The 21920-nt window shown below is 39.4% G+C and overlaps 2 protein-coding genes across 4 annotated transcripts in view; both read right to left on the minus strand.

Annotated features, from left to right (window-relative positions):
- The window catches only part of Il33 (interleukin 33), a 52285-nt gene extending 40054 nt beyond the window's left edge, over window positions 1–12231 (minus strand). The window contains exons 1-2 of one of the 3 annotated variants that reach the window (XM_021252804.2): window positions 12041–12231; window positions 3372–3502 (exon numbers count right to left, since the gene is read on the minus strand). The gene's annotated coding sequence lies outside the window, so the exon portion shown is untranslated. The remainder of the gene's footprint in view (window positions 1–3371; window positions 3503–12040) is intronic. The other 2 variants (XM_004838257.3, XM_004838258.3) reach the window with 2 other exon arrangements.
- A 24-nt stretch (window positions 12232–12255) lies between these two features.
- LOC110347717 (uncharacterized) lies at window positions 12256–17910 on the minus strand. The gene is made up of 2 exons (XM_087183978.1): window positions 14763–17910; window positions 12256–14055 (listed from the first exon to the last, which is right to left on the minus strand). Exons 1-2 carry the CDS (start codon window positions 16080–16082, stop codon window positions 14050–14052), a joined length of 1326 nt encoding a protein of 441 aa, XP_087040104.1. The 5' UTR covers window positions 16083–17910; the 3' UTR covers window positions 12256–14049.
- Window positions 17911–21920: the final 4010 nt, after the last annotated feature.

Raw genomic sequence — 21920 nt, forward strand, 5'->3', positions numbered from 1 at the left:
ACTAATTTGGTAATCACACACCCTTAATATCAGTATCATATACCCTAGATCCAGCTACTTCTGAAAAGCCCCACCTATGACTGTATATGAGGCTTTGGGGGGACATCTAGATACAAGCCATAACAATATGTTATATTCAAAAGGCTGTATAAACTAAATTTTTGATCATAAGGTTAAAAAGTTAATCCTTCTTAGAAAAGGACTGGGCTCAGTGGTAGAGTGCTTACCTAACATGTGCAAGGCTCTGGGTTCAAACCCTAGTACTACAAAATATAAGTAAATAATAAAAGTATTACTGACAATTTTTTTTCTAAAACACAAATACAGTTTGATGGTTTGTTTTATTAATGTTTTCTTCCCTAATCAGTGATGCCTTGGAACTGGAATATAGCATAGGAGTGCCTCAGGAACAAAATTACAATCCTAGGGAAAATTTTTTTTCTAAAATGTATTTACTAGTTTAATTCAAGTCTGGGGGAAAAGTATAGGTTGCCCCAGACTGACAGAAGTTAAAGAAAATGCATGCATTAAAGTTGAAGGAGAACTATCTCTGAATGACTAAAATGAAGAAAGAAACCATCAAGCATTGGGGAGGATTTGGGTTATCTGGAATTCCTACACATAGTTGATGAGAGTGCACATTGTTACAACTACTTTGGAAAATAATGAGGTAGTTTCCACTGACACTGAACAAATGCATACCTGTGGCTCAGCATTTCTCTTTGAAAGTATGTACCAAACAGAAAGGCATGAAAATGTTCACAAAAGACATGCAATGGAATGTTCATAGCAGTTATAGTCATGTATCTCTAAGCAGGAAATAAGACAAATATTTGTCTACATTATAATAAATTTATTTAGAGGAATTCTAACCAGTAATGAGAATTTAAAAGCTTCAATTATGTGCAGCAATGCATTCAGAAACAGTGTTGAGTGATAGCAGCAGGTATATAATGTATTAATTCACTTTAATATAATTTTAAAATAATATAGTTATGTGTTAAGGATAAGGATATGTTCTGAGAAATTTATCCTTATGCAATTTCCTCATTGTGTGAATGTTGTGAAATGTGCTTTCACAAACTAAAGCAGCTGCAGATGACTAGGTGATAAAATTTTATGGAACCACTGGGGTGCTTGCAGTCCATCATGGAAATATTGTTATGCATCACATGACTATGTAATATCACAGAGCATAACAGTGGTTGTCCTTGAGATAGCCGGTAATTATTAGAAGGGGACATGAGGAGCCTTCTGGGGCCCCATATTCTTCCATTTTATTTTTTAGTCAAGCTCTCTACCACTGTGCTAAATCCCCAACCCTCTAGAGTAACTTTCAAAAGAGTTCAGCTGCCCTTCTCATGAGATGGCAAGTGGTCTTTAAAATAAAAATGGTTAGAATTCTACAGGATTTAAATGTTACTAAAAGTTTCTGAGGATGAACATTTTTTTCTGAGCTAATGAATCGCTCCTTTCCACAAAGAAGAAATTTCGATATGCATATAACATGCCCTTCATCCTATTTCTGTCTACCAGCACTGGGTCTAGGAGTAGCCATGTGACTCAGATCTGATCAGTGAGGAGTAAGACGAGATCAGCCTGGGACTTCTTGGAAAAATTTTCTTCTTGAATAAGAGGCAAGTGAGAAGTGTTTTTTGACTCCTGTGAGGACAGGATGTTCAGAAGCTGGGCCAGCTATCTTTTCCCATGAAGGAAGAGATCATAGACACTCTGAGGATGACAGAGCAGGAGTGTAGGAAAAGTCTTGAGTCCTTGATAATGTCATGTTATTGATTCCTTGTACTAACTGAAGGACTGTCCAACTCAGAACTTCATGTTAAGTGAAGAAGTGGCATTATGTTTTAAATCATGTTCAGTTTGGTGTTCTATTATTATAGCTAAAAGCTTATCAAGTGATACAAATTCTCTATTTTTGTGTCCTAAGTATAATCTACACTGACATTTTCTAAATCTTGAAATGACAAACAGCAATTGTATTATGACACTGACTTAACAATATCTTTAGCAGATTTTAACATTGAAATAATGTTATATTTTAAAGAAAATATTAGTGCAACATGGATATGTAAATTGATGTATTAAGATCAATAAAGTATACGCGAGAAAGCATGATATATCTGAAGATAGAAGAGATAAACTAAAAATCCTTTTTTTGTCAGAACAAGATTTATAAGTAACTATTTGAGGTGTTCTTTTTTTAAAATGCAGAATGACAATAAGAGTAATATTACTATTTTTGCTATTAATTTTATAGATTGCCAATGTAGTACTATTTTTACTGTTTTATTCTTATAAAAACAGAAAGATACCAGTTAGGTTTGTTTACCAAAAATTTTTATGTATAAAATTATTATGAATTTTGTGTACATATAAATAGTACATAAAGTAAGTGTAGATGAACAAATAGTGACAAAATGAAATGACTTGTCAAGACTTTGAAAATCAAACTTTATAAAATCAGAAAGGAAGAGAATGTATGATAAACAAATTCATAATTATTACCTCTGGAAGAAAAGATTAAGAAATGGCACAGACAGGCCTTCAAAAAGCATTAGTATCAAAAATGGGCATCTGAAATGAACAGGCATTTCTCAGATAAAGAAGTAAAAGCAGCAAATAAATATATGAAAAAATGTTCAACATCACTGGTCATTCAAGAGATGCAGATGAAACACTGAGATTCCACCTCACCCCAGAAAGAATGGCTGCTATTAAGAAATCAACCAATAACAAATGTTGGTGGGGGTGTGGAGAGAAAAAAATGTCAACAGTCAATCTAACATTCTCAAGTGTATCAGTATTTTGATATTCAATATTTTTTTTTTTGGTACCGGGGATCAAACTTGGGTCTTTGCGCTTGAGAGGTAGGCGATGGAACCACTGAGCTAAATCCCTGCCCCTGCTAGCATAACTTCTACAGAATTTGTCTCCTGTGTTTGGGATATGCTTGTTGTATGGGGACTGAAACACTGTTGTTCCAGAACAGACTGTTAAAAGTCCTGTAAAGCCTTAAAAATATCACAACACTGTCACTGCCACACTTTGCCAAGTTAAATGGTGAGTTAATAATAACCAAAATGAGAGTCCCTCCCAATGATGCTGTTCAGTTTGTAGTCTCCATGGGCTGGATTAATTGTGTGAGGATAGTTCCTTTCTTAATTTTTTTTTCTTTTTTTTTTTTTTTTCGCTGATGCTGTACCAGCTATTAAATGATTTGAATATCACACTTGGATAGACCATGTGATTTTCTTTCACAAATAAATGGCTGCCCACTGATACAAAGAATTGTGTATGAGATAATATTAATTTAATTGTTATAAGACATTTAAAAATTAAGGCTTTTCACTCACCGATAATGAAAGTTCCTGGTTATTAAACTGAATGCCTCTGGAAGGCTGAAGCAGAAGGATATTGAGTGGGAGTGTAACCTGGGCTATGTAGTGAGTTCAGAGCCAACGTGGACTACATAGTGAAACTGTCTCTTAAAGAAAGAAAGAAAAAAATTATAAATTTTAAAAATAGCATTTATTAAACAACTTCCATTGAAAAGTCAGCATATTAAGAAGCAGAAGTGGAAATGTGACCACAGAAAACACACAAAACTATGAAGTTCTGTTAAACTAAGAAAATTTTGAGTCTTTGTTAAGAACTGGAAGGGAAATAATGAGCAAAACATTCTTAAAATTACATTTTTAGTGTATTCTCCCATGTATTGATATTGCTAGGGAAAGTTTTGACAATCATTTAATTTATGAGGTATTTAAAGTGGAAGGCAATTAATGTAGACTGGATACTCATTAAAAGTAAAGCAGCCAAAGAAAAGAAAAAGATAAAGTAAAGCAGCCAACCAAGTTTGTGGGTGGATCTCTCCTGGTTCATAGCAACAGGAATGGCATAAGAGAATGGTGCTACCAGTGATGCTTTCCCTTAGCCCTGAAAAGATAGGTGGAATGTTTAAAGCGTTCTCACTCATATTTTTTTTCAAATCTGAAAATGATGAAAAGTCTGAATAAAAAAATAGGCTTCCCAAGGAAGATTAGACACACAAAATGAAGTAGTTTAGAATCATTCTGAGAGGAGGAGGCTTCCAGGCTGCCTTAGCACCCCTCCCAGTGCAGAAGAGGCTTCTGGGCCACTGTAGCACCACTCCCAATGCAGAGGAGGCTTCCGGGCCACCATACCACTGCTCCCAGCACAGAGGAGGCTAGCCACCCGGGCACCAGCAGCAACCCCACCCTGTCAAAATAAGAAGACATGTAAACAAGTCTCAAAGTCAGACTTCCAGATCACCTACAGCAACCCCAAAAGGAAACAAGATGGAACACTCTGATACTCAACGACCTGAACTCCCTGAATTGGCAATAAAAGAGTATCTGGAAAAAATGAAATCAGAAATAATTTCTCACATAACAGCAAAGATTGTGCCAATAGTGCAAGACATGATTAATAAATCTAGAGAGGACACAGATTAAAAAATTGAGGAGCTGAGGAACATGATGGAATCCCAACATAGGAAATAAATGGAATCCATAAAACAGATGCAAACAGATTTCTAGGAGATTAAAAACTCCATTGAAAGTCTACACAGCACAATGAGAAAATGTGAGGACAGAATGTCAGATATAGAAGATAAGATTGCAATTAATGACCAGGAAAGGAAAAATTGCTTCAAAATTGTAAGAGACCACAAGAAATCAATCCAGCAGCTGCTAGATGATGCAAAGAAGAATAACATAAGACTGATTGGAGTCAATGAAGAAATGAGAGAGAGTGCGGATGGCATAAAAACTGTTCACAGAGAGATGGCATAAATCTTCCCAAGCAGGAGAAAGGAACTTGACATACAGGTAAGTGAGGCATATAGGACTCCAAATAGCCTTGATCAAAAAACATCTACACATAGGTGTATAATTGTTAAGATTCCAGAAACTCAACAGAAGAACAGAGTTCTATAAGCAGTTAGAGAAAAGAAACATCACATACAAAGGAAAGCCCATCAGAATCACAGCAGACTTCTCAACACAAACCCTCAAGGCAAAAAAAGCTTGGAGTGATGTATTCCAAGCCCTAAAGGAAAACAGCCTTCAACCCAGATTGATGTAACCTGCAAAACTGTCTTTCAGAATTGATGGATAAATAATATACTTTCATGACAAGGAGCACCATAGGAACTTCATGAATACCAAACCAGCACTCCAAAACATTTTAGACAGTATCCTAGGAAAAGACAATGATGATCACAACCCCAAGAAGCAAAGCAGAATGAATGCATTGGGGGTGACAAGAAATGAAAAGCAAAACGGGAGAATCCAACAAAAAGAAAAAGTCATGACAATGATAAGTCAGTATGTATCAGTTATAAACATCAATGTTAATGGACTCAATTCACCAATCAAAAGAAATAGACTGGCAGAATGGGTCAAGAAGCAAGATCCAACAATATGCTGCATTCAAGAAACACAATTCAAAAAGAAACTCATAGACTGAAAGTTAAGGGATGTGTCAGGAATCTGAAAAAAAGCAGGAGTAGCTATCCTCTTTGTAGATCAAGTGGATTTCAAACCAACATTGATTAAGAGAGATGAAGAAGGACACACCATTCTTGTAAAGGGAAGAATCCAAGAGGAAGAGATGACAATCATAAATATCTATGCAACAAACACTAGCGTGCCCAACTATATAAAACAAACATAACGGACATGAAAAGTCATACATGCACTAATGCAATAGTAGTGAGGGACCTCAATACCCCACTGTCACAAATAGATAGATCAACTAGACAAAAAGTAAGTAATGAAATGCTAGAACTCAGTCAAACTCTTGAACAAAATGAACTTAACAGATATTTACAGTGTTTCACCCCACCAAATCAGAATAAACATTCTTTTCAGCTGCACATGGGTTGTTCTCCAAAATAGACCACATACTCACTCATAGAACATGTTTAAAAATGCAAAGGAATTGAAGTTATTCCCCTGTATATTATATACGTGTGATGAAATTGGAGATCAATAGCAAAAGAAACCACAAGAATTTCATAAACACATGGAAATTGAACAACACACTTCTGAATAACCAATGGGTCACAGAGGAGATGAAAGAAGAAATCAGACAGTTCCTACAATTAGAATCTATAGGACACAATGAAAGCAGTCTTACGAGGGACATTCATAGCAGTGAATACTCATTAAGAAAACAGAGCAAGCCCAATTAAACATCCTGATGCTAAACCTCAAGTTTCTAGAAAAAGAAGAGCAGGACAACCCCAAAGCTCATACAAGGGAGGAAATTATAAAGATCAGAGGAGAAATCAATGCAATGGAGACTAAGAGAATGATACAAAAATTCAATGAAGTCAAGAATTGGTTCTTCAAAAGAATCAACAAAATTGACAAACCCTTAGCCAACCTTATCAGAAAAAGGAAAGAAAAGGCCCAAATCCATGCAATTAGGAATGAAAAGGGTGACATGACAACAGACCCAGCAGAAATCCAGAGGATCATCAACACCTACTTCCAGAACCTATATGCCAATAAGATGGAAAACAGCAAAGAAATGGACAGATTCCTAGATACATATGAATTACCAAAGTTGAATGAAGGAGACCTAAAAATTCTAAACAACCCGATATCAATCAATGAAATTGAAAACATAATTAAAACCTTACCAACTAGGAAAAGCCAGGTCCTGATGGCTTCACTTCTGAATTCTACAAGACATTTAGAGAGGAACTACTGCCACTACTATTTAAACTCTTCAATGAAATTGAAAGGGAAGCAATACTTCCAAGTTCATTCCTGGAAGCAAGCATCACCTTGATCCCCAAAGCAGAGAAAGCCCCAACTGAAAAAGAGAACTATAGGTCAATCTCACTAATGAACATAGATGCAAAAATCCTTAATATGATACTGGCAAATAGAATGCAGAAGATCATCAAGAAGATCATACACCGTGACCAAGTGTTATTCGTCCCAAGGATGCAGTGATGGTTCAACATATGGAAATCAATCAATGATACACTATACCAATAGAGCCAAGGACAAAAACCATATGATTATCTCAATAGATCCAGAAAAAGCATTTGACAAAATCCAACACACATTTATGATAAAAACCCTACAAAAAATTGGAATAGATGGTCTCTACCTCAATCTGATAAAAACCATCTATGAAAAACCAATAGCCAATATCATACTAAATGGTCAAAAACTGAAATCCTTCACACCAAAATCAGGAACAAGACAAAGATGTCCACTATCACCACTCCTGTTCAATATAATTTTGGAAACATTAGCCATGGCAATTAGATAAGAGAAAGAAATAAAAGGAATAAAGATAGGAAACGAAGAAGTCAAATTGTCATTATTTGCAGATGACATGATACTCTATATAGAAGACCCCAAGAACTCCACCAAAAGTCTTCTAGACTTAATAACCAAATTTATTAGAGTAGCTGGTTACAAGATAAACACACAAAAATCAGTAGCTTTCCTCTACACAAATGACAGACTCACTGAGAGAGAAATATGGCAAACAGTTCCTTTCACAGTACCATCCAAAAAACTGAAATAACTAGGAATCAACCTAACAAAAGAAATCAAAGACCTCCTCTCTGAAAAAACTATAGCACTCTGAACAGAGAGATTGAAGATGATATCAGAAAATGGAAAGACATCCCCTGCTCCTGGGTAAGAAGAATCAACATAATGAAAATGGCCATACTTCCAAAACTGCTATATAGATTCAATGCAGTCCCAATTGAAATCCCAGCAGTATACTTCAAGCACCTTGAGAAAACAATCCAAAAATTCATTTGGAACAAGAAGTCCCAGAATAGCAAAAGCAATTCTAGGCAACAGAGACATGGCAGGGGGTATCACAAACCCCAACTTGAAACAATACTACAAAGCTACTGTGATAAAGGCTGCATGGTACTGGCAAAGAAACAGACCTGAGGAGCAGTGGAACAGATTAGAAGATGCAGAAACAACACCAGACACACTTAGCCATCTCATCTTCGACAAAGGAGCCAAACACCCTCACTGGAGGAAAGATAGCCTCTTTAATAAATGGTGCTGGAAAAATTGGGTTTCAACTTGACAAAGATTAAAACTAGACCTATATCTCTCACCATGCACTAAAATCGAAATGGATCAAAGATCTAAATATTAAAATAGAAATGCTGAACTGGCTGGAACAGAGATTAGGTAGAACTCTTGAAGGCATTAGTGTAGGAAGATTTTATGGAACAAAACCTCAGTTGCCCGTGAAGTAGCACAAACAGCAAGATCTCTTCTTATTAAAAGGCTTCTGCACAGCTAGAGAAATGACCAACAGTGTGAAGAGACAAGCCACAATGTGGGAAAAAATTTTCACCTGCTCTTCCTCAGACAAAGGTCTACTATCTAGAATCTATAAAGAACTTAAAAAAATCAGACCTCCCAAATTTGAAGACCCAATCCAAAAATGGGCATCTGACATGAACAGACATTTCTCAGACAAAGAAGTAGAAATAGCAAATAAACATATGAAAAAATGTTCAACATCATTGATTATTTGAGAGATGCAAATGAAAACAATGCTGAGATTCCACCTCACTCCAGAAAGAATGGTTGCTATCATGAAATCAACCAGTAACAAATGCTGGTGGGGCTGTGGGGAAAGAGGAACCCTGCTCCACTGCTGGTGGGAGTGTAGACTGGTGCAACCACTGTGGAAATCAGTATGGAGATACCTCAAAGAACTAGGACTGGAAGTCCCATTTGACCCAGCTATTCCCCTGCTGGGCATCTTCCCTAAAGAATTAAAAGAATCATACCACAGTGATATATGTGCACCCACATTCATAGCAGCACAATATGTAATAGCTAAAACTTGGAAGCAGCCCATCTGCCCATCAACTGGAGACTGGACAAAGATAATGTGGTTTTTTTAATAAAATGGAGTACTACTCAGCCATAAAAAATGAGAAATTGGAGACATTTATAGCTAAATGGATGCACATTGAAGCAATACTGTTAAGTGAAATAAATAGGACACACGTGTAAATACCGAATAGTTTCTCTAGTGGGAGAAACTTAAAATGTAAATAAGGACTAAAAGGTATAATAGATAATGTGAAATAGTAAGAAAAGGGGCAAAGTGGAAGAGGTAGTGGGTGGTGTAGGGGAAATGAAAGAAGGGAATGAAATTAATATGAGAAAATGAAAAATGTAAATATGGAGGCATTGAGGGGTTGAAGAGAGGGCAGGGGAAGGGGGAAAAATAAGGACCAAGAGAGATTATGGAAAGGTGGAAATTCCCAATGATGAATGTCATTCTATTGTATGCCTAAAATGTACCAATAAAGTAAAATTAAGAAAAAAAAGAATCATTCTTAATTCTTAGTCATTTTTCTTAAATGGAACTTGTTGGTAGATTTTCATATGTGACCTGAACTTTACTAACTTTGTCATCTTGGGTTATTATAATCTTTCCAAATCTTACTTATTATTCTCATAAATGGAGAAGATAATATTTATCTCACAGAGGTACTGTGACGATTACACAGGATAAAGTGGGGTAAGTGTCTCACACTTAGTAAATTCTTAGTAATTGATAAATTACCTTTAATGAGTGCTTGTAACTTGCCATAGCCATCAGAACACTTCTCTTGAGGAAGGTCTTGTTGCTGGTTTGCTTTTTTTTTTTTTTTTTTTTCATATTTTTCACCAGAGAGGACAAAAATCAGTCTCAGGAAAGTTAAATAAGAGCCAGAATCATACTACTAGTCAATGATAATGGATTTGAAGCTTGTTAGCCCCTGATCATCTGTGGATTTTGCTATTATGCTGTATCACACTCTTTAAAAAATACAAAACAAAAGCCTTTCCTAAGTATAGCCTACATTACCAATAATAATAGCAACATATGCCAGCAGACTTCTGCAAGGGGAGAAGTGCTTCAAATCTCCAATTCCCCTTTATTTTTCCTCATTATGAGCTTTGCTTGCCTTGTAAGGTTATGTTTCCTTAAGAGTTTTTCTTTTCCTGGCAGAGGTAGCTCAATGGTAGTGTTTGACAACAGTATGTACAAAGCTCTAGATTCAATTCCCAGCATTGAAAAAAAATTCCCCCCCAAACAAAAACTTCCTTTTGTATTTAGATGTCAGCACCAGAGGACCCAGAGGAAAAACAAATTAGAGGTTCTGCCATAATTTCCTGAAGCCCTTGAACCAAGCATCTTTTTGTATTGTTGACAGAATTAAGGTTTCTTTCTAGTATTAAAAGTTAAATTTTTTTAGTCGACTAGTTTCTTTGGCAAATTGGGATACAAAGAAAGGAAAGCCTGGGACTCTTGAGTCTCACAGTATTTACCAAACTGAACTTGTTGTACAAAAGATATGTTGATTTTGCCATAGTCACACATCTACAAGGAAGCAAACAATCCCTCATGCTAGCAGATTTACTGGCATAAATATTCCCAGACACTTATTTTTTCTTCTCCCAATAATAACCCACTCTGTAGTCTTTCTTTATAATGATTTAATTCTTTGGTGGAGCTGAATTCTTTCACAGATGAAGCTTTCACACATTCCCAGAAGCTCTTTCTGTAACTCTTGGCAGATCTTGGCCAGCAGTGGCAGCTCTCATTTCTCAGAGTCTTCTGTTACTTTCAGTACTATGTGAAAGTTTGCCTCACAATTCTTTCCTTTATAAATAAGAAGAAGGAAAGAGGTACATTCTGGCTATAGAAATATAAGTTTAAAAGTGATGGCAAAGTTATAAGCACTCAGGTTACTGAGAAAATCAGACATGCCTGTATTCCCAGCTACCTGGGAGGCTGAAGCAAAAGAATTGAAAGTTTGAGACCTGCCTGAACAATTTAGCAACACTGTCTAAAAAACAGCATGAGGCTAGGGGAGGGGGACATAGTTCAGAGCTCCCTGGGTTCAGTTCCAGCACTGAAAAGAAAGGGCCAGGGCGGCAGGGGGGGAGGGGGTAGGATATTTAAAATCCTTGCAGAGATGAATGGAGAAAATGTGAAATTTGACCTGAGGAGAGTGATGCCCATCCTGAATTTTTCTGTGTTTAAGGACACTGTCCAGCTGTGTGATTCAGTTCAAGGGCCTCAAACTTTGAGAAACACAGGATTCTGAAGTTTTCTGAATGTATTTTTAGGGAAGAAACCAAAAGAGGAGCATCAGGTATTTGAAAGACAAATAGGAGAAGCAGTAGGTAGGGATGTTGAGAGTAGCATTGGACCTCTGTGGCATGCATGGGTGATTCAGGTTGAAGAAGAGCAGTGCTGAGGACAAGTAGAAGTCAGAAAGATCCAGCCACATGTAAAAGGAAAGATCCACAGGAAAGATCCAGCCTGGTCATTCCACCTTTAGTCTCCAGCTATGTACAGCCACAGTGCATTCTTCTGGATTTGGTGCCATGTTCTTTACTAAAATTGTCTGGAGGGATATATTCACTTATGGGAAGACAAGGCACAGAAGAGTGTGAGGAGGAAAAATTGCCAGGAAGCAGACTGCAAGGAATAGAAGAAAGCAATTTTCAAAGGAAAGTGTACATGAAGAATAGTGGCAAAATTGATGAGCTTTTGAATTTATCAAATTTATATTGTCAGTTCCTTATTTTTTTCAAAAATGATTCTTTTCGTTATCCCCTTTTTATTGAAAATCACTTGTAAACAATTGCTAATAGGTTTGTTTAAACATTAGAAATATGAAGTAGAATGATCAAATTGTTTTATAAGTTTCATTGGTGAGGCAAAGGAACATTTACTATAAAGACCATTGTAATTTATTTAAATAATGTATTAATAATTTTACAAATCCAAAGAAAGCAAAATTTAATTGTAAGATAGTAGTAACTATTATCATCAACTTTTACTTTTGTTTGCAATAATAGTAATAACAAATTAGTCTAATAATTTATTTTGTAGAAGAAAAAACCAATTCTCTATGGTTTTCAAGATCTGTCTTTGCAAAACCTGACCAAAAAATCTCCCAGAAGATTGGTTTTAATCTTACCTTGCGATCTTGTTGTGATTTCTCCGCGTACTTTTTCTTTCTGTTCAGTGAGCCCAAAGACTCTTTTTATTACAGAAAGTTTGGCAGAGAACCAAATGGCCTGAGGAGGGAGATCTGGACGAATGACATTCTGCCTGTAAGACCGAGGGCCTTAACAAACACTCCGAGGAGCTGACTGCAGGGACAAACACCCGGGAAGGAACACACCGGACAAGTTGAAAAATAAAACAGACCTTTATTAGTCTGGCCAGACGGCACTCCCAAAGCAAAGTAGCTAAGAGAGGCAACTGGCTCAGAGTCCGAGGCTGTTTTATAGGGGGTTGGGGGGAAGTTAACATGTAGATTTTACGAGAAAAGGAACAAAGGTTAGTGGTCGACTGTCACGTACTGATGGTCAGCAGACACACACACTAATGGTCACGACCGTCACGTACTGATGGTCAGCAGACACATTGATGGATTGTTCTACAGATGGTGGGCCTGGGAACATTTGTTCTCCGGACAAACAAGGGGTTGAGTAATTTACTTAGGAACTTTGTTTCGTTACAGATTTTATCTGTTATCCCAGAACTAACAAGCACATTTTAACCATTAATTTACAAGTACAATAGAGGCTAGGGGAATAGTTGATTTTGGAATCATGCAGTCCCACATTCCCCACTGATTTTCTGTAATCTAAGTAATCTTACACATAAATGTAGGCATCCATTGTATACAACAGCATGATAATAATAAGCATATACATATGATTATAATGGCAATGAATAGTTGTCTTAACCATTGTAAATTGGGCAGCCATTTGGTTAGCCATTTAAACAAATCTCCACCATCCTCATCATGTACCTTTTGAGCCAGATCTTCTAATTGTTTTATCTCCTCCTTAATCTTTGGACCATTATTGGTTAGATTGAAGCAACACATATTTTTAATTTTCTTGTAACCTTGGTGATGGAAGAGCAATAAATAGTCTATTGCTGCTCTGTTATCCAAGATTGCCTGTCTCTGTTCTTGTAGTTCTTGGTTAATTAATGCCAAGGCTGATGAAGTAGCATTTAATCCTTTGACCACCTTGCATGCTAATTTTCGTACTGCCTTTTCAGCATAGACTCCTATAGAAGGCAAGGCCACAAAAGATGCTATCATAGTTATTACTTCGGCGTCTGTTAATAGACCTACATCATCATTGCACCCTGGTGCAGTGTAAGGTGACCACCGTCTAGTTCTATTAGGCACAATTAAATCAGTTTTATCTGGCAATACTACAGCTAGACGACTCAAGCAGCAACGAGTCTCGGTTAAGTTTGTTGGGATATAGTTGAAGGTTACTCCTTCACAGGTATAAAACCATCCTATTGGCAGGGAGATACGGCAATTATTATATACAATCTTTTGTTTTACATGGCAGGGCATTTCTTTCAGTTGTTTCATTTTCAGACATTTAGTTGTACATCCTTCATATATAGCACATTCAGTCTTATTTGACATAATCACTTTAGGCGTATATAATTTGACAGCATTTTTAGGCTTATGGCATGTGACAGGTCCCCAATTATAACTATCCATATAAGTAAGTTTTTTTTTCCTGGAATATCCTTAAATAGAGTATAGGGCCGTATTAATTCTAAAGGGGTGCATATCAGGATAAGACAACTTCCCAGCACATAATGGAAATTTACATCAACATTTAAACAGAATTCAGATAGGTTAAGCGAGTTTGCCAATTGAATCCATACATTTTTTGTGTGATCTAGTCCTCTTGGGGGCAATACTGCCAGTGTCCCAGAGAATATTATCATGAAGGCGAAACATCTCCAACCCACTCCAATCTTAGCTTTTGGTCGCCTGGTTGGCTGATAACCTTCCATCTGTCTTTTCCAATGTCTGCGGGGGGTCCTGCTTTCAGATGGTTTCGATGTATCCAGGCAGAATGTCCAGCCACCTTCACCACCAAAGGAGTTGACAGGACAACAGGAACCGGTCCTTTCCAGCGAGGTTCCAGGGTCTTGGAGTCAAACCTGTGAATAAAAACCAAATCTCCCAGCTTATAGGGTAAAGGTTGTAAAGGTTTTTCATTTGGACTAGTCATTTTCTTTTGTAATGCCTCACGTAGCTCTGACTGAAGCTGATGAACTGTTTTTCAGGATTTAAGGAGTCGAAGGTGGGAAAACTTTTCCTTTAATTCTACATCTATTAATGGAATGATTGGGGGAGATCACCCATAAACAATCTGAAAGGGGGACAAATTGAGGGGAGGCTTGGGTGTGCACCTCATTCGGAGGAGGGCAAAAGGGAGAAGCTCTACCCAACCTAGTTCAGTCTCCAAGCATAATTTAGTCAGAATCTCCTTTAAAGTTTGACTTGTTCTTTCTACCTGTCCTGAACTTTGAGGCCTATAGGCACAGTGTAGATTCCACTTTATTCCAAGAATATTACTAACTAGTTTAGATATCTTAGCCATAAAGGCTGGACCATTGTCGGACCCCAGAGCTAAGGGCAAACCAAAACAGGGTACTGTTTTTGTCAGGAGCCTTTTAACTTCAGCTTTCTCCCTCTTAGTGGGGTATGCTTCTACCCATCCTGAAAATGTATCCACAAAAACTAGCAGGTATTTGTATGCATACATGCCTGGTTTCATTTCAGTAAAGTCCAATTCCCAATGTTCTCCTGGAGTTAGTCCTCTGTGTTGGACCCCAGGGGGCCCGGTTACCCGGTTTGCATTTACCTTGAGGCAGGTTGGGCATCGTCTCACCATGTCCTGGGCCTTTTGGGCTAATCCCTCGCTGACAAAATGAGGTTGCAGGGCAGCCATCATCCTTTTTTCACCGAGGTGGGTAGACTCATGTAGTTCTCGCAGCAGCATATCTGCTTCAGCAGCTGGGATCACCACCTTTCCATCTTTAGTCGTCCACCATCCATGTTCTCCTCGAGTCCAACATTTCCTGTTCATTTCCTTTATTTTTTTATCTGTGTATACCGGTTTTTCTGGGAGCACCGGCATGGGAAGCAAAACCGTTTGCCTCCCTACTGATTTTTGGGCAGCTTGTTTTGCTGCCTGATCAGCATTATTACCAATCGTCTCGGGGCTAAGCCCCCTCTGGTGCCCGCGGCAATGGATGATGGTGACCTCTCGAGGTAACCAGATTGCTTGTAGCAATGCCAATATCTCAGTCTTATTTTTGATTTCCTTTCCTCCAGAGGTCAATAGTCCTCTATTTTGATAAATTTCCCTGTGTACGTGGGCAGTGGCAAAAGCATAACGGCTATCAGTGAATATATTTATCTTTTTTCCTTTTCCCAATTCCAGAGCCTTGGTCAAGGCCATCAGCTCACCTCTCTGAGCTGAGGTCCCTTGAGGTAGCCCCTGTTCCCATTTTACCTGTTGGTCCTGGTTGACTACCGCTGCTCCAGCATATTGTACACCATCCCGAACAAAGCTGCACCCATCAGTATAGAAAGTTATCTCTGCATGGGGGAGGACTTGGTCCGTTAGGTCCGGACGTCCTCCCCTCAAATTTTCAAGAGTCTCGAGACAATCATGGATGGGCATTTGTTCGTCAGATTTTGAGAGTAGAGTAGCCAGATTGAGGCTAGCAGTGGTGGCAAACTTAATGTGTGGCTGTTCTAACAGGAGTCCTTGATATTGTAACAGCCTGGCATTAGACAGCCATTTGCTAGGTGAACTATTTAACAAGGGCTCAATGGCATGGGGAGTAATCAAAGTCAAATCCTGTCCAAAGGTCAATTTATCAGTCTCTCGGGTTAAAGCGGCTGCTGCTGCTACTGTCCTCAAACAAGTAGGCCACCCTCGGGCCACTGGGTCGAGCCTTTTTGAGAGGTATGCCACAGGCCGCTTCCATGGCCCCAAAAGCTGAGTAATCACTCCCTTAGCTACCCCGTTTTTCTCTGCCACATACAGGGTGAAGGGTTTGTTTAAGTCTGGCAATGCCAGGGCTGGTTGCAAGTGCAGTCTTAAGCAATTGAAATGCCTGCTGGCAAGCCTCGGTCCATTCGAGGGCTGTATTTCCTCCCGCAGTGGCCTCATGCAGGAGTTTGGCAATCTCAGCAAAGCCAGGAATCCAAATCCTGCAATAGCCAACCACCCCTAGGAACTCTCGTACCTGTTTCTTTGAGCCTGGCTTCAAAATCTGGAGAATTGTGGATACTCTCAATTCTGCCAGCCTCCTCTTTCCCTTTTCAAGAATATAACCCAAGTAGGTTACCTTGGTCCTGCAAAGCTGAGCTTTCTTCCAAGACACCCGATATCCCAAGTCCTGGAGGGCTTTCAGGAGGCCCTCGGTGGCTGCAACGCAGTCTTTATCGGTCGAAGTCGCCACTAGGAGGTTATAGACATACTGAAGAATAGTCGCCTGGGGGAACAATTTTCTTACCTCTTGCAGATCTTTGCTGAGAGCTTCTCCGAACAGAGTGGGGGAGTTTTTGAATCCCTGTGGCAACTGGGTTCATGTCAGTTGTCCGGTAGTTCCAGTGGCTGGGTCAGTCCATTCAAAGGCAAAGAGGGGTTGGCTTACAGGTGCTAGAGGCAGACTGAAAAGTGCATCCTTGAGGTCTAATACCGAGTACCACACATGATCAGGAGGGATGAGACTCAACAGAGTATAGGGGTTGGGTACCGTTGGGTGAACAGTCTCCACCCGGCTGTTTACTTCCCGCAAATCTTGTACCGGTCTGAAGTCTGAAGTGTCAGGTTTCCTCACAGGAAGCAGGGGTGTATTCCAGGCTGATTGGCAAGGGACCAGGATGCCGGCTTCCTGGAGTCGGTGGATGTGTTTGGATATCCCTACCTTGGCCTCCAGCTGAAGGGGGTACTGCTGCACACGGGTGGGGGTGGCAGAGGCCAACAGTTGAACCACCACTGGGGCATGGTGTTTGGCCAATCCAGGTGGATTTGTTTCAGCCCATACTCAGGGAAACTTCTTTTGAAGATAATCCCATTTTTGTTCAGGAGGTTCTGAGCCCTCTTTTAGCAATTTGAATTCATCTTCAAGGGGAACTGTTACCATAATGATAGAGGGTGGTTTAAATTCAAAAGTCCCTCCCTCAGGCTCAAAAGAAATAACAGCCCCCAATTTTTGTAGCAAATCTCTCCCTAGCAGCGGGTAGGGGCACTCTGGGATAACTAAGAAAGAATGAGTAATGGTGCCTTTTCCCAGATTTACAGTTCGTTTAGTGGTCCAAGGATAAGAGGCCGACTTCCCTGTGGCCCCAGTGATGGAGGACTTTAGGGAAGAAAGAGTGCCAAGGGAGGTCTTCAGGACAGAGTGGGCCAAGCCAGTGTCCACAAGGAATTGGGCATCTGTTCCCCCATCTCTAAAGTTACCATAGGCTCATTGGGGTCAAGCAGCCATGAGCCCTGGCCCCGTCAATCTTCTTCATCTACCAAGAGAACTCCATCTCTTTCCTTTTTAGTTTCTTTCTGTCTCTTTCTTTTTAACTTTTCACAACCCTTCTTATAATGGCCCTTCTCCTTGCAATATGCGCATTGATCCTTTTCTAGTGAGGGCCATACTTTATTTTTATCCTCCTTTTTGTTTTTTCCTTCCTTCTGGACAAAGCCTCCATCTGCCAAGGCAGCAATATTTGCCTTTCCTATCTTTTTGGCCATTCTATCCTCAAAAGAATCTCTGTTATTAAACACCTTCATTGCCACACTCATCAACTTTTCTCTGTTTTCTCCCTCAAACCCCTCCATTCACTGTAATTTCTTTCTAATATCTGGGGCCGACTGAGTAACAAAAGCCAAATTAATTGCCTGTCAATTTACCAGGGCATCTAGGTCAATTGGAGTATACGTATGCTTCCAACAGATGCTCCAGAAAGGCAGAAGGGGATTCCTCAGGTCCTTGAAGGACCTCGCTTACCTTGCTCAAATTGGTAGGCTTATGAGCGGCTCCCCTCAAGCCAGCTAGGAGATGCTGATGGTAGTTGTGGAGCGCTTCTCTCCCGCCCAAGGAATTAGCTTGCCACGGGGCATGGGACGAGTGGACAGAAGTTGTGCCTCAATGCAGATCTGCTGTTGTTCATCGAGTGGGCCCTCTGTTCCTCCTAACACTGATTTTATGGCCTGTCCTCGAATTCTTTCTCTTTCTTCGGAGGTAAAAAGGGCTTGGAGGAGTTGCTGGCAATCATCCCAGGTTGAGTCATGGGTATGAAACACAGATTCTAGGAGGGAGATCAAAGCCTGGGGTTTTTCTGAAAAAGGGGGATTTTGATGTTTCCAATTATACAAATCACTGGTAGAGAAAGGGATATAAACATAATGACCCTGTTCTATTTCCCTAAGAGGCACACGAGGAACTGAACTAGTCCCTTCAGTGGGAGCCCCGCTGGGACCATAAGTGGCTCCTGTTCACATGTGAGAAGGGGAGGTTACAGAATCTGGAGATTTTTCTTCTTCAGGAAGAGGAGGATAGAAAGGGTTTTGAGATCTGGGGCCGATTTTATCAGAGGAGGATGATGGCTCCGAATAAGGTGGAGGTCTTATTTCAAGATCTAAGGGGTCAGGATCTTGCGAGAGCACCGGCTTGGGAGCTCAGGCTTTGGCCTCTTGGGGTTTACTTGGGGTCATAACCAAAATGCAAGAGCTTGTTCGTAGGGAACAACACTGCAACCAAGCCGGAGGCTGCTGACAAGCCTGAACCCAGATATTTATATATGGAAACTGATCAGGATGGCTAGGGTGTCTGGTGACCTTCTTCCATATGGCCCGGCAGAGGCTCGGGTCAAAGGAGCCCTCTGCTGGCCATCCAACTCCAAAGGCCAGCCACTCCAATTGACACAGGGAGTGAAGTTTTCCATGAGAAAATTTAACCCCATATTCATCCTCCTGCTCGGGGGAAAAAGCCAATTTAAAATTAGTGAGAAAACAGTCCAACGGAGTATTCTTGGAGCAGGATCCTCCCATCTCTGCCCTTGATGATTTGGAAAGAAATGCAAAATTAAACACACAACGGACAGGACACTGACATATGATGGACAAGACAAACAGGCGCCACAACAGAAATGAAACTGAATCTTCCCTTGTTCCTCGTCAGGAACCTTGGGGTCAGGGGAGGCTTACTGGCCCATCAGCCACCTCTCTCCTGACAACAAACGGTTGCAACTGGCAAAAAAAACCTACCTCCGGAGGTTTTCTGAGGTCTGTGCCTGAGAGTCTCCTGCTGGATCCTGCTACAGAGTCTCGGCTGAATCGGGCTTCCTTACCCGGGGATCTCGCTGGGGCCTCCAAAATGTAAGACCGAGGGCCTTACCAAATGCTCCGAGGAGCTGACTGCAGTGACGAACACCCGGGAAGGAACACACCGGACAAGTTGAAAAATAAAACAGACGTTTATTAGTCTGGCCAGACAGCACTCCCAAAGCAAAGTAGCTAAGAGAGGCAACTGGCTCAGAGTCCGAGGCTGTTTTATAGGGGGTTGGGGTTAACATGTAGATTTTATGAGAAAAAGAACAAAGGTTAGTGGTCGACTGTCATGTACTGATGGTCAGCAGACACACACACTAATGGTCACAACCATCACATACTGATGGTCAGCAGACACATTGATGGATTGTTCTACAGATGGTGGGCCCGGGAACATTTGTTCTCCGGACAAACAAGGGGTTGAGTAATTTACTTAGGAACTTTGTTTCGTTACAGATTTTATCTATTATCCCAGAACTAACAAGCACATTTTAACCATTAATTTACAAGTACAATAGAGGCTAGGGGAATAGTTGATTTTGGAATCATGCAGTCCCACATGCCTTCTATTTTTTCATTTTAAATTTTAAACAGCAATGATGGATTTCTTTATTCTCTTTGCTTCCAACTCACATCGGAATCCTCACATGCACCTCCCCCATTTCTTCTCCCCCTCCCTTTCACAACTTGGCTCCTGAACTCAGAAACTTCCAAATTGAACTCTAAAACTTCACCTTCAGTACTGTTCATACTGCAATTATTTTGTTTTGTATATTTTCACTTTTTGCCATTGGCTTCTTAATTTGCAACCTTCATTAAGAGGTCAAAGTCTGCCTCCAAATTCCTTTTCAATAGGGTTACTCCCTATTGCTTATCAGAAGTATGCAGCTTATCAGCAAATAAAAGCTCTCTGATACTCTGCATGCCAGTGTACTCAACCTGCCTCCTTACTCCCCATTGTTCATTGTCCTTTCATTTATTCCAGAAAGCTCACAGGAGATGCTACTTTGTTGTAAAAGCAAATCCTGCAGTGTAGATATTTTATTAAATCCTCATAAGAAATTTTATTCCCACATAGTTCCACTTCATCTCTTTTGGTATCTGCAACATAACTGTAGTAGGAAATAAAGGGATAAAGGCTGCTTTTTTAAAATTTAAATTGTTCCTACATCCTAAGATCATACATTAAAAGGAAGACCGCTGTTGTGCTTCGAAAGATGGAGTGAACAAACTCTTTGTTACTTACAAGCCTACCAAGCTCTCGGAGCATCCACCCCTCAAGTTTAATAGGGTGAACTTGAAACACATGGGCAGAAAAAAATGTTCTGTAAAATGTAATAAGAGGAAATTTTTAGTTTCCTTCTTAGCATACTGTAGAACACTGGGGTTCTGAAATTCAGTGGAAATAGGAAATGAGAGCAATAAACGGCTACCCAGAGCTTGGGAAAGATGACTGTGATAAAGTCTCTAGAAAAAAAAAACAACTGGGGGAGGAACACTGTGATCTGTGACCAATTCAAAATTGTTTTATTTTCTGTGCAGTAAAACCTTTTCATCATCCTCAAACTTAAGCAGTCATTTGCTGCAAGCAGTGGTGTTATATTTGTAAGGAATGAAAGAAGAAGGCTATGTTCACCCTATACAGCATTGAAGCAGGAAGGCAAATGGGCCGAGTGCTGAGACAAGCAAGGTTGATCAGGAATTGAGCTGCATGCAGTAAACAGGAAGGAGAAGTCACACATAACAAATAGGCGCAGTGATGGTGAACCTTTTAGAGCTTTCAGTGATACAAACAGCCCAGTGTGTCATGTGTGCCATAGGTTCGCCACCACTAAACTAGGGAAATAAACGCTCCAATTTAGGGTCCACTGATTTTTGACAAAGAGGCCGAAATCAATGAAGAAAGGAATAGTTTTGAGGACAGATTAAGAACTTGATACTCACATTGAAAGGAATAAAGTTAGACTACTTCACAATCTCTTAAAAGTGCATCAAAATAGATTTAAAAAAATAAACCTAAGTATAACAGTTAAACTAACCAGCAAACTCTTAGAAGAAAGTTTAGTGGGTGAATCTTAATGACTTTATATTTAGTGATAGATTTTTAGGTATGAACAACAACAATAACAGAATAGATAAATTGGACTTTATTATAATTAAAATAATTGTTATTCAAGGACACTATCAAGAAAATTAAACCTACAAAATGGGAGAAAATACTTTCAAAGCATACATCTGATAAAAATCTAGTATGCAGAATATATAAATAATTCTTAAAAGTCAAAACCAAAAACATAACCTAATTCTAAAATGAACAAAAATTGAACAGACATTTCTTTAAAGAAGATATATAAATGGCCAACAAACATGAAAAAATGTTCAATGTCAATACTGGTTGTGGAAATCAGAACAATAAAGAAACATACTTTGTAAGTACTAGGATGGCTATAATTAAAACAAAAATAAATATTTAGGACATGGAATATATGGAGCCCTCATAGATTCCAGTGAGAATGTAAAATGATACAGTCACAATGCACAACACTTAAGTGGTTTCTGAAAAAGTTATACATAGAATTATCATGGCCCTGAAATTGCACCCCTAAGTGATACCCACATGAATTGAAAGTAGGTATTAAAATAAAAACTTGTTCATCAATGTCTGTAGTAGTAGCACCA

The sequence above is a fragment of the Heterocephalus glaber genome, unplaced genomic scaffold (genome assembly GCF_053883595.1).
Source record: "Heterocephalus glaber isolate CG9 unplaced genomic scaffold, H.glaber_assembly_v1.0 deba00001481, whole genome shotgun sequence".
Lineage (NCBI taxonomy): Eukaryota > Metazoa > Chordata > Mammalia > Rodentia > Bathyergidae > Heterocephalus > Heterocephalus glaber.

What these genes read in the sequence shown, in the direction of transcription:
- LOC110347717 (XM_087183978.1), bottom strand. Translation starts at nt 16,082, where the DNA reads ATGAGGCCACTGCGGGAGGAAATACAGCCCTCGAATGGACCGAGGCTT.